The sequence below is a fragment of the Bos grunniens genome, chromosome X (genome assembly GCF_055505025.1).
Source record: "Bos grunniens cultivar Pamir isolate PY7600 chromosome X, Bosgru_T2T1.0, whole genome shotgun sequence".
Classification (NCBI taxonomy): Eukaryota; Metazoa; Chordata; class Mammalia; order Artiodactyla; family Bovidae; genus Bos; species Bos grunniens.
Genome location: NC_141194.1, coordinates 4,612,235 through 4,625,493, shown reverse-complemented (window position 1 = coordinate 4,625,493; position 13,259 = coordinate 4,612,235). Strand labels below are relative to the sequence as shown.

Genomic DNA, 13,259 nt, shown 5'->3' with positions numbered 1-13,259 from the left:
TGAAAGACGGCGGGCTTGTACGAGCTGTATGCCAAAGCCCTGAGTATAATGAATCCCTCTTAGCCATCTCATTAGGCGGAATGTTCTGGCCGCCTTTGTTTTTACTATAGTACGTATTCATCAGTTGACTGACTTGTGTGGCATTACAGAGAAGGTTAGAAGGAAACTCAGAGGTTGCTTCACCTGAACTCATCAGTCACAGAGATTTAAGACATCTGTCGAGTTCACGCAGATAGGGAAACAGCTAGCAGCTAGAACAGGGCCGCAGTCACCTTGTCCAAAAGACGATGCTCCTCCCAAGGTTTAAACGAAATGAAACAAAAGTTGTTCTTATCATTGCCACCGTCGGTGACCCTCGTCACGTTCAATGTGCTCTTAACACAAACCGACAAAGAAAACTCTACGGCCACGTTCAAGGATCTCCTAAACACCTTGCTGAGAAAAATGCTGAATTCGGGGAACCGCAAGGAAAGGAAGTACGAGAGAAGGGGCAAAAGGGGAAAAAAAAAAAAAGGAAACATGACAAAAATCTTGAGCAACCTGTTGACGGTGCCGTTGACTCAGTTTTGTCCAATTTTGTGCGGAAGGAGCCAACGACCTTAGCACCAGAGACATCGCTGGAGCACACAGGAGGTGAATGGGAAGTTCAGATTTTTTCTCTGCAGAAAAAAACCCTGAGGCTGAGAAGCCGTGTAAGAGAAAGCGCAGGTGTACACACTCACTTGTGTCCCTGGTCGTCTCCAACTCTGCAACCCTTTGGACTGCAGCCCGCCAGGCTCCTCTGCCCGTGGGATTTCCCAGGCAAGAATCCTGGGTGGGTTACCATTTCCCCCTCCAGGAGATCTTCCCACTCCAGGGGGATCAAACATATGTCTCCCATGTCTCCCTGCACTGCAGGCAGATGCTTCACCCGCGGAGCCATCAGGAAAGTCCCAAGAGAAAGCGCAGTCACCATGATTTCACGTCGATGTGCAATGCACAGCTTACAAAGTAACACCTCAGGGACTTCCCTGGTGGTGCAGTGGTAGAGAATGTGCCTTCCGATGCAGGGGACACGCAGGTCTCAGTCCCCGCTTGGGGAATTAAGATCCCACACGCCGAGGAGCATCTGAGGCCGCCCACCGCAACTATTGAGTCCCCACATCCACAACTAGAAAATCCACACATTCCAACAACAACAAAAAATCCCAGATGACACACAGAAAAAAATCCCAGATGGTAGAACTGAGATCGCAATTGTCACAAGTGAGACCCGCCGCCGCCAAGTGAAATACACATTAAAAAAATATCTTCTAGAAAGGAAAAAAATTCACTAAGAAGTCTTTGGGTTCCTCCAAAAAACATGCCATGTCTCTCAGGAAATAGGGTAACCCGCTTAGGGAGGAGGGACGCAGAGAGCAAGGGAACCCCCGCCATCCTCGCAGACGCAGCAAGAAGCACAGAAGCTGGAGGAGAAGGAGACAGTGGGCGTTAACAGGATGCACAGAGGAAGAAGACCTCAAGGTTACTGCAGCGAGACTGTCCCCAGCTGTACCCGCCGCTCGAGTCTTCGGTCTCCCAAACCTGCCCTGTACCCAACTGCGCTAGAGACAAGGGGCTGCTCAGATTCAGCTGCCAAAAGAGTCAGTGGTGGGAATCCCCTGGCGGTCCAGGGATTAAGAATCCACCTTCCTGTGCAGGGGACTCGGGTTCAATCCCTGGCCGGGAATTAAGATGCCGCCTGCCACGGGGCAACGAAGCGGGCATGCAGCAGCTGCTGACCCCAAGGTTACTGAAGGCACCCCAATGAGAAGCCCGAGACCCTCAGTTAGGGAGTAGCCCTCATTCGCCCCAACTAGAGAAAGCCCACGCACAGCAGTGAGAACCCAGAGCAGCCAAAAATTAAAATAAATACATAAAGAGAGCATAATGGGAGGAAAGAATAAAGGCTTGACTCTTTTTCCTTCATTCATCTCTTTGATCAGCAGCCTACAGACCCAGACTCCCATCAGTAACCTCAACTGCACCTGCTCCTTACCTGTCGTTTGATCCCTGAGTTGGGAAGATCGCCTGTAGGAGGAAATGGCAACCCACTCCAGTATTCTTGCCTGGGGAATCCCATGGGCAGAGGAGCCTGGCGGGCTACAGTCCACGGGGTCACAAAGAGTCAGACACGACTGAGCGACTAACACTTTCACTTTTACCCACCACGCTCAGCGTTTGTCTGGTGACTTTTCCTTGGAACACAAACAAAAACAAACACACACACACAAAACCAAGCACGTGCTGCCTCTGATGGTGTCAGACACACAGACAGAAACTCAGAAGAAATAAGCTAGGAGGCAGGAAAAGTCACAGCCACTTCTGAAGTTCAGACTGAACACTGTTGTTGCTTAGTCACTAAGTCATGCCTGACTCTTTGTGACTCCATGGACTGTAGCCCGCCAGGCTTCTCTGTCCGTGCGATTCTCTAGGCAAGAACTCTGGAGCGGGTTGCCGTTCCCTTCTCCAGGGGATCTTCCCCACCCAGCGATCAAACCTGCGCCTCTTGCATTGGCAGGCAGATTCTTAACCACAGAGCCACCTGGGAAGCCCACAGACCGAAGATACAGGGATACGTACCGACGCTCCAATCCATCTCCTCAGCGGCATCCCCGTAGGAGCCGTGTTGACTTTTGCCGGCAAAGTCCTTCGAAGAGAAGAGAGCCGTGTGCATGTGCAGGAAAGACAGGACAAGCAGGAAAGGGGTCTCGGCATTCCTAAAAAAAAAGAAAAAGCCAAGGGCAAAATAAGCATGTTGGATGCCTTTGTTGTTGCTGTTTAATTCTGAGAGTGAAAACACGTATTCCCTTGGTTAAAAAAAAAAAAGAAGAGAAATATCCATCTTGCAAAAATATCAAACTGTGAGGATTTCCCCAATTGGTTAAAAAAAAAAAAGAAAGGGAATATGCAACTTGCAGAAATAAAATCAAACTGTGAGGATTTCCCCCCTTGGTTAAAAAAAGAAGAAAAAGAGAAATATCTAGCTTGCAAAAATAAAATCAAACCGTGACGATTTCCGCCCTGGGAATAGAGATGTCATCAGCGGAGCCCTGGGAATGTAGGCTGGACAGATTGGTCATTCTGCCCTGCTCACATCCTTGGGTGTGACGGACAGCTTGCTCTTTTGGAGGAAAGAAGATCCCCTGGACAAGGGAAACAGCAACCCGCTCCAGTATTCTTGCCTGGAGAATCCCATGGACAGTGAAGCCTGCCGGGCTACAATCCATTGGGTTGCAAGAGTCGGACACCACTGAGCGACTAAATCACCCACTCCAGTATTCTGGCCTGGAGAACTCCATGGACTGTAGACTCCATGGGGCTACAAAGAGTCGGACACGACTGACCAACCTGCACTTTCTCTTAGGAACCTAGGCTCAGCTGTCCTTCCAGAGAGATGGCAGGAAAAGACCCTCACAGTCCCATCTCTCTTCCTCTCTACGACCTTGAAAACTAAAGGAGCACTTGAGCGAGCCGGCAGGAGGGAGATCTCCCCATAACAGCTTCACTCCATTTTTTTTTTTTTTATTAGCTAAAGCACTTCAGTAAACAACTCTTTTGAAAATTTACTGCTGTCCAGCCTTGCAGGCTGTGTGAAGAGAGAGAACTTTTCGGCTGCTACACGCCTTCTCTCTATTTGTTACAAATACAGAAGGCGGCTCTCTGCACCTTGCCAGCAACCCATGATCATGCCAATCTCAGAATCACAAAGATTTACATCCTGTCCTCCCCTGGGAGTGAAATCCAGGCAGGAAGACAGCTACAGTGTAATTCTTCTCCTGCCTGTCAAGAAGGTCTTGCACAGTACATTCCTCTTCTGAGAAAGAAAGAGTCAATCATGTCCGACTCTTTGCAACCTCATGGACTATAGCCCACCAGGCTCCTCTGTCCATGGGATTCTCCAGGCAAGAATGATGGAGCAGGTTGCCATTTCCTCCTCCAGGGGATCTTCCCAACCCAGGGATCAAACTCATGTCTCCTGCACTGCAGGCAGATTCCTTACCCACTAAGTCATCCAGTTGAAATTTGTTGAGATAGTCACTAAGTCATGTCAGACTCTTTCAACCACAAGGACTGTAACCCATCAGGCTCCTCTGTCCATGGGATGCTCCAGGCAAGAATACTGGAGTGGGTTGCCATTCCCTTCTCCAGGGGATATTCCTGACCTGGGGATTGAACTTGGGTCTCCCTCATTGCAGGCAGTTTCTTTACCGTCTGAGCCATCAGGCAGAGCCTCTTCTTCTGAGAATCTGAGCTTTCCCTGAGCGTTCCCATTTGCATCAGCATCGGGAATAATTGGAATGCAAATATAGATGTCTATGGATGGCTTCCGAAGGCCCTTGGAAGCTGGCAATCGGACTAAGGTATAAACCAAGAGATGGTGAAGGACAGGGAAGCCTGGCGTGCTGCAGCCCATGGGGTTGCAAAGAGTCAGACACAACCGAGCGACTGAACCACGACCATAAACCAGACAGCGGTAACAACATCCAGCCAGCCAAAGTGCAGGTGACCAACACTCTGCACTCGCAGATGGACACGTCCGGGTGTTCATTTCATCTGCCGAAGCCTCTTGCAACTACTCTGCCCACATGGCACCAGGCACTCAGAATATAAAGCCAGGATGGACCAAGCCCTGCCATCCAGCCACCCAGAGTTCAGAGGAGACCATTCAGAGTTGGCTGGTCTGAGCTGCTTAAAGTGCTGCCACCGAATGTATCAGAGGATGATACAGACGAGGAGCGTGAGCGGCGGTCAGAACCCTCTCCTGGAGAGAGCGTGCAAAGTTCCTGCCGTGCGTCAGTGTGTGTGACTGCTTTCCACAACTGTGTCAGAGTCTAAGCCACTATCCCTCCAGCCACACTGTTCAGACACCGAAGTGGACGACGGTGGAGACATAACCCGAGCTCTTAAAAGCATGACTTCTATGGCACATTGCCCCAGGCTCTTCATTCGAACACACTTCAGAATACACTTTTAATTTTTTAACATATTTTTTTTTGATGTGGATAACTTTTAAAGTCTTTATTGACTTTGCTACAAAATTGCTTCTGTTTTATGTTATGTTTCTTTTTTTTTTGGTCACGAGGCATGTGGGATCTGACCTCCCTGACCAGGGATCAAACCCCACACCTCTTGGCTTGGAAGGCAAAGTCTTAACCACTGGATCACTGGAAAAGTGTTGAGTTTTTAAAACAAAAAAATTATCTATATAGATTTTTACACTGACTGAAAGATATCACTAATGGGGCTTCCCAGTGGCACAGTGGTAAACAATCTGCCTGCAATGCAGGAGACCTGGGTTTGATCCCTGGGTCAGGAAGATGCCCTGGAGGAGGGCATGGTAACCCACTCCAGTATTCTTGCCTGGAGAATCCCACGGACAGAGGAGCATGGTGGGCTGCAGTCCAGGGGGTCACAGAATCGGACACAACTGAGCTAAAAGGACACTTTTATGAAACACAAGACATATCTGGAAATGAGCTTCAGTGAAAATGGTTAGTACGCATTTTACTTCTCATTATATACTTTAAAGATATATATATAATCAATGAAAATGGTTAGTATGTATCTTACTTATGATTATATATATATATATATATATACACACACACATCTTTAAAGTATATAGCAAGAAGTAAAATATATACTAACCGTTTTCACTGAAGCTCATTTTTGGATATGTCTTGTGTTTCATAAAACATATATATAAAGAGATGATATATAGATATTTCTGCTGCTGCTGCTAAGTCGCTTCAATTGTGTCCGACTCTGTGCGACCCCACAGATGGCAGCCCACAGGCCGCCCCATCCCTGGGATTCTCCAGGAACACTGGAGTGCGTTGCCATTTCCTTCTCCAATGCATGAAAGTGAAAAATGAGAGTGAAGTCGCTCAGTCGTGTCCGACTCTTCGCAACGCCATGGACTGCAGCCTACCAGGCTCCTCCATCCATGGGACTTTCCAGGCAAGAGTACTGGAGTGGGGTGCCATCGCCTTCATATATCTGAGATATTTATATGTCTGAGATTTTTGTTTCTCTGACAGATGATTTATGTGTTTCCTTATATAGATATTGGAGAAGGCAATGGCAACCCACTCCAGTACTCTTGCCTGGAAAATCCTATGGACGGAGGGGCCTGGTGGGCTGCAGTCCACGGGGTTGCTAGGAGTGGGACACGACTGAGCGACTTCACTTAATTTTTTGACTTGCATGCATTGGAGAAGGAAATGGCAACCCACTCCAGTGTTCTTGCCTGGAGAATCCCAGGGACGGGGGAGCCTGGTGGGCTGCCGTCTATGGGGTCGCACAGAGTTGGACACGACTGAAGCGACTTAGCAGCAGCAGCAGCATATATAGATATCTGTGCTATGCTGTGCTAGGTTGCTTCAGTCCGACTCTTTGCAACCCCATGGACTGTAGCCCACCGGGCTCCTCTGTCCATGGGATTCTCCAGGCAAGAATACTGGAGTGGGTTGCCATGCCCTCCTCCAGGGGATCTTCCCAACCCAGGGATCAAACCTGCAAACTCTTCCGTCTCCTGCACTGGTGGGCAGGTTCTTTACCCCTAGTGCCCTCTGGGAAGCCCTAAGGACTGGACTATAGACATGAGCTTATCTAAGAATTCCCAGGCGTGTTCCCCTTTGGAGGACTGGAACCTGCCCTCATACATTTGGAGCAGGGGGTGTTGAACTCCCTAACCTTCTTCCAGATAATCCACACTCAGACCTGGTTGGAAAGTCTGCAGTCAAGTGCAGAAGCAGAGAAGGCATCAAGCTTGTTACAGTCTACTCGGGAGGGCCCTCAGAGAGTTAGAGGTGGGCTTTCATCCACTATGTACCGTGTGCTTGTGGGGCTTTGGAGATCGCTCTCAACTTCTGAGCCCCAGATTCCTCCACAAGAAGATACCTCAACCCTCATCTCCCAGGGTCCTTATGTACCATGTAAGAGGTGAGGGTGGGGCAACTCCCCTGGTGGTCCAGTGACTAACACTGCATTTCCAATGCGGCGGGCCTGGGTTTGATCCCTGGCAGAGAACTATATCCTACATGCTGCAACTAAGACTTTGCATGACTCCACTAAAGATCCAAATGCCCCAATACAGATCGAAGATGCTACATGCCTCAACTAAGACCTGGTTCAGCCAAAAGAAAAAAAGAGGTAATGGGTATGAAATGTGCCCAAGAATATGTGTATATGCATAGTAAGTGATGTGTAACTAACCCGTATCTGTTAAAACCTGAACATGCCCCTAGGTGGGCACCCAACCTGGATCTGTTTTATAAAGTGTGGGACAGAGTCATGACCAGGGAGAAGACTGAAGGACCCTTCTTCAGGGCACAAAAGGAGAGTTAAGGAGCTCTAAGAAATCTACAAGTCATTCCTGCCTATCAGAGCAGCGAGGATTGCTAGTTAATTATAGTGTGTTTTGGGCTTCCCTGGTGGCTCAGTGGTAGAGAATCCACTTGCCAATGCAGGAGACAAAAGAGTTAGGAGGTTTGACTGAGTTTGATCCCTGGGTCAGGAAGAGCCCCCGGAGAAGGAAACGGCTAACCCACTCCAGTACTCCTCAGTACTTCTGCCCTGAATCTACATCCCATGAAGGTGGTGTTGTTCAGTCGCAAAGTCATATCCTATCCTTTGCAACCTCAGGTACTGCAGCCCACCACACTCCTCTGCCCATAGGATTCTCCAGGCAAGAATACTGGAGTGGGTTCCCATTTCCTTCTCCAGGGGATCTTCCCCACCCAGGGATTGAACCCATGTCTCCTACATAGGCAGGCAGATTCTTTACCACTGAGCCAACAAAGAAGCCCCATAACGGTGTTAAGAGCTGCCTACATTTGTCAGGATATTCTGGTCAAAGAGATAACACATTTATGTGCCTTCAGACCCTTGAAAAAACTTTTTATAAATGTGGCGGTGTCACCAGTCATTATGGTTCTTTGGTGCCATATTAAGGCGATTCTGTCAAGATCCTTAAGTACAGCAATTCAGCAACTCAGATATCTTCTCTAACAGAGATAACTATGTTACCCAAAAAATGGTTTTACCTAGGTGCTTCTTTTTTAATGCAATAATAACTTTTATTGGCAAATATCTTTACTAGACTTATTATGGGCATTGTTTCGTAATGTATTTAAATGGCAAATCACCATGTTGTGTACCTGAAATTTAGTGTAAGGTTGTACATCAACTATATTTCGAAATTAACTTTAAAAGTTTTTAATGAGTACAGCTCAGAGAGAAAAAATTAATTAAAAAAACACAGGAGAAAGCAGCTAATCTAGATGCTTTTTAAACCTTCCAGTCTTCAGATAACACATGTGAGAAGCTCCTTACGAAGGGCGCTGTGGCAAATAGGTGGAGCATTTTCACTAATATTGACCATTAAGTACCGCTCCAACACGGGCAACAGGCATTTACTGGGTTGCCCAAAAGGTTCATTTGGGTTTTTTCCTTAAGACGTCACTTTACAGTCCATGGGATTCTCCCAGCCAGAATACTGGAGTGGGTAGCCTTTCCCTCCTCCAGGGGATCTTCCCAACCCAGGGATTGAACCCAGGTCTCCCGCGTTGCAGGCAGATTCTTTAACCAGCTGAGCCATGAAGGAAGCCCAAGAATACTGGAGTGGGTAGCCTATCCCTTCTCCAGGGGATCTTCCTGACCCAGGAATCGAACCGGGCTCTCCTGCATTGCAGGTGGATTCTTTACCAACTGAGCTATCAGGGAAGCCTAAGATGTCACAGAAAACTCCAAATGAGCTTTTTGGCCAACCTGATGCATTGGAATCATCCCTTTGAAGACAAACCCATTAAAAATAACTCAGCAACCACGACCACCAGCTATGGTATTGCTGCTGCTGCTGCTAAGTCGCTTCAGTCGTGTCCGACTCTGTGTGACCCCATAGACAGCAGCCCACCAGGCTCCCCAGTCCCTGGGATTCTCCAGGCTAGAATATCCTAAACATCTAATTCTGAAAGAAAATTGCAGAAACCTCAGTAAAATCAAGATAAACTGGTTGGACAGACAAGTATTAGAGAAATGCAAATTCAATCTGCAATGAGGTACTAGCTGACGCCAGTCAGAACAGCCAGCATCAGAAAGTCTACAAATAGGGACTTCCCTGGTGGTCTAGTGGTTAAGACTCTGTGCTTCCAATGCAGGAGGTGTGGGTTCAATCCCCGGTCGGGAAAGTTACATCCCACATGCCATGCAGCATGGCAAAAAAATTAGACAAACAAAAAGTCTACAAATAATAAATGCAGGAGAGGGTGTGGAGAAAGGCAACCCTCCTACACTGTTGGTGGGAATGTGAATTTGTGCAGCCACTATGGAGAACAAGATGGAAATGCCTTAAAAAAATTTAAAATAAAACTATCACATGATCCAGAAATCCCACTCCTGGGCATGGTTTTCTGGACAAACCCATCATTAGAAAAGATATATACACCTTAATATTTATAGCAGTGCTATTCAAAAAAGCAAAGATATGGAAATGAGGTAAATGTTCACCAACAGAGGAATTGGTAAAGAATATGAAAGACTGAAATAATGCCATTTCTTTTAGTAGAAAAATGGATGGAGCTAGAGATGATCATACTTAGTGAAGTTAAGTTAGACAGAGAAAGACAAATACCATATGATATCACTTGTGAAATCTAAAAAAAAACCAGTGCAAGCGAACTTATTTGCAGAACCGAAATAGCCTGACGGACATAGAAAACAAATGTATGGTTGGTTACCAAAGGGGAAAGTGGAGGGGGAAAGAATTAGGAGTTTGGGATTAACAGATACACACACTACTATATATGAAATAGATAATCAACAAGGACCCACTGCCCACAGCACAGGGAATTATATCCAATCATAATAAACCTAGACAGAGGATGAGATGGCTGGATGGCATCACTGACTCGATGCACGTGAGTCTGAGTGAACTGCGGGAGTTGGTGATGGACAGGGAGGCCTGGCGTGCTGGGATTCATGGGGTTGCAGAGTCGGATACGACTGAGCGACTGCAGTGACTGACTGACTGATAAGGGAAAAGAATCTGGAAAGTATTATCTATCTATATGTTACAGACAAAACTGAATCACTCTGCCGTACCCCTGAAACTAACACAACATTGTGAATCAATGCTACTTCAATTTAAAAATAAATAAAAATTTAAAAGTTTAAAAAGATAAACTGTCTGAGGTTGAATACCCTCAGGCTAATCAAATGTTTTTTGATTCCCCTCTCAAGATCAAACGCTGAGGAATCCATTAGAATTCCTTCTAATCGTATGAATATTCACATATCATAGAGTTTCAATCATCTGGGTCAAAATACCACCAGCTGCAACAGACTGACTTGCCCTGGAAGTTGAGTGTCATTCCTGAACCCTGTCATTTTATAAGGAGTAGGGTATCATTCATCTCCTCCAGGCAGGTTTCGGAGAGATTCTGGGGAGTGGAGACGGACATAAGAAGGTTTCGCTGTTTCAGTAAGTTTTTCGAGCACAAGTCTGCTGTATTTTGGCTGAAATGTGTAGGTCTGACATCCACAGAATACCACTCTACTTCAGAATGGCCTTTCTCTTATTTATAAAACAGTGTAAGGTTAACCCAGGAGGTTAACCTCAACAGTGTAAGGTTATACTTATACTACTACTACTTAAAACTGTACGGTTATACTTAGTGTAAGGTTACACTTATTAAGTGTAACTTAATAGTGTGAGGTTAACTCCTTCCCAGGAGGTAATAACAGCTTTGTCCGCCATGCAGACTGGCACTCCTTGCTGAGTCACGATGTCAAGTGAGTGTCACGACCAGATCATTTTTTGAGAAAATGAAAACGGAATCAGGTAGAAAGCATCAGAAGCAATCCCTCTGAGAAGAAGTAATTCCTTTCGGGAAACGTTTGTTTCAGCTAAACATCTGCGTGTGACCTCTTACCGGATGATGGTGTAAAGCACACGTCTTCCAAAGTTCAAAAGCTTTTGCTGCCTTCTAGAAAAACGTAGCAAGAGGGTCCAAAGAGTCTGACGTGTGTGTTAGTTACTCAGTCGTGTCCAACTCTTTGAGACTCTGTGGACTGTAGCCCGCCAGGCTCCTCTGTCCATGGGCTTCTTCAGGCAGGAATACTGGAGTGGGTGGCCATGCCCTCCTCCAGGGGAATCTTCCCTCAAAGAGTTGGACACAACTGAGCAACTAACACTTCCACTTTCTTTTTCAAGCAGCCTAACAAGAGGAGAAACCCGCAGAGGGCCTTCCCTGGAGGTCCAGTGGTTAATAACTTGCCTGAAGTTACTTAGCACACACACACAGGAGCATTGGGAACACATCCCAGGTGGCTCAATGGTAAAGAATCCACCCACCAATGCAGGAGACCCAGGTTAGACCCCTGGGTCGGGAAGATCTCCTGGAGACGGGAATGGCAATCCACTCCAGTATTCTTGTCTGGAGAATCCCATGGAGAGAGGAGCCTGGTGGGCTACAGTCTGTGGCGTTGCAGAGTCGAACACAACTGAGCACACATACACACTCATTTGCACAGGATGAGGGGCACCTGGCAAAGTAACTCTGGGAGGAGGGAGCCCACAGCACTGCAATTCCCAAGCCCCGCTTAGATCAGTTCAATTCAGTTGCGTCCGACTCCTTGCGACCCCATGGACTGCAGCATGCCAGGCCTCCCTGTCCACTACCAACTCCCCGGAATTTACTCAAACTCATGTCCATGGAGTCGGTGATGCCATCTGACCATCTCATCTTCTGTCATCCCCTTCTCCTCCTGCCTTCTGTCTTGCCCAGCATCAGCGTCTCTTCCTCTTGCTCCCAACACACAGCTCTGCAAAGCATGCCATCTCATTTCCACGTGCATCCTTTGGAGACATCCCCCCAAGCACAGGAGTTTGGAAACGTGGCTTGCCGAGCACCCCGGTCCCCACTCCCCCCACCTCTGCCCAGATCCCCGAGATGGCACCGTCCGCGCATCCCAGGCACCGTCGGGCCGGGAGAGGTGACCCACCGACGTAAGAAGTGGGCGGCGTCCGCCGTGAGCCTCTGCGTGAGGTTGTCGTAGGACATGGGCTGCTGCGTGATGTCACGGTTCCGCATCAGGAAGCAGTTGAGCGGCCGAAAGTAGTGCAGAAAGCCGAGCAGGAGGCCGAGTAATAGGGTGGCCAGAAGGAAGAGGAAAAGGAAAGCGCAGGGGGGCGCCCGGAAGAGCCCCAGCCACTTGAGCACGACCAGGGTCAGCAGGGCCACGGCGATGAGCTGCATGGGCAGCAACACCAGCAGCCTGAAGGCCGCGGTGAACACACTGCCCTCGCCCAGCTTGCAGTCCCGCATGTTGGTCAGGGGCAGCCCGTGGAAGTAGTCGAAGCCGTGGCTGGTCGGGTGGTGACAGAAGTCGCCGGGGTCGTGGCAGCTGATGCCCAGGTGCCACTTGCCTAAGGGGGCAGACCACAGGGGCAGCGAGTTTAGAGCCAGTGGAAACCGCCCCCCACCCCGCCCCGCCCCGGCCCTGGTGCCCAGCTCAGCTTTGGATGCCTGTGAGCTGACACCCCGTAGGGCCTGTCTGCTCGATCATCCAGATACATCTATTCGATCCCGTTCACCTCCTTTTCCCTAAACGATCTAGGGTAGGAACTACTCATGCCACCAGGAAACAATAGGCGATTTGAGGACTGGAAAAAAAAAAAAAGCCCCAAGACCAACACTTTGCATCCTTCACGTTGCTGAGTCGTTAAGCCGTGTCCGACTCTTTGCGACCCCGTGGACTGTAGCCCACCAGGCTTCTCTGTCCATGGGATTCTCCAGGCAAGGATACTGGAGCGGGATGTCATTTCCTTCTCCAGGGGATCTTCCCAACCCAGGGACGGAACCTGCGTGTCTTAAATCTCCTGCACTGGCAGGCGGATTATTTTACCACTGATTATTTTATCCTACACTTTATAGGCAGGAGAAAAAAACTACAGAAGAAAACAGCAGTGTTTTTCTGGGACAGGTGTTTTTTTTTTTAATATTCTCTTTTCTTTTTTTTTGACATGCTGTTTGCTCCCTAAGTCATGTCCAGCTCTTTGCAACCCCAGGGACTGTAGCCCACCAGGCTCCTCTATCCATGGGATTCTCCAGGCAAGAATACCAGAGCGGGTTGCCGTGCCCTCTTCCAGGGGATCTTCCTGACCCAGGGATCAAACCCACATCTCTTATGTCTCCTGCTCTGGCAGGTGGGTTCTTCTCAGTGAGAAGCCCATT

General features: G+C 48.2%; 1 protein-coding gene across 5 annotated transcripts in view; it reads right to left on the bottom strand.

The window, feature by feature from the left end:
- Positions 1–13,259, bottom strand: part of STS (steroid sulfatase) — a 164,155-nt gene that overhangs the window by 66,588 nt on the left and 84,308 nt on the right. For all 5 annotated transcript variants that reach the window (XM_086387688.1, XM_086387691.1, XM_086387693.1 and 2 more), the window contains 2 exons: positions 12,028–12,451; positions 2,602–2,738 (listed from right to left, as the gene is read on the bottom strand). In XM_086387688.1, the coding sequence (XP_086243814.1) occupies positions 2,602–2,738; positions 12,028–12,451 (561 nt within the window). The remainder of the gene's footprint in view (positions 1–2,601; positions 2,739–12,027; positions 12,452–13,259) is intronic.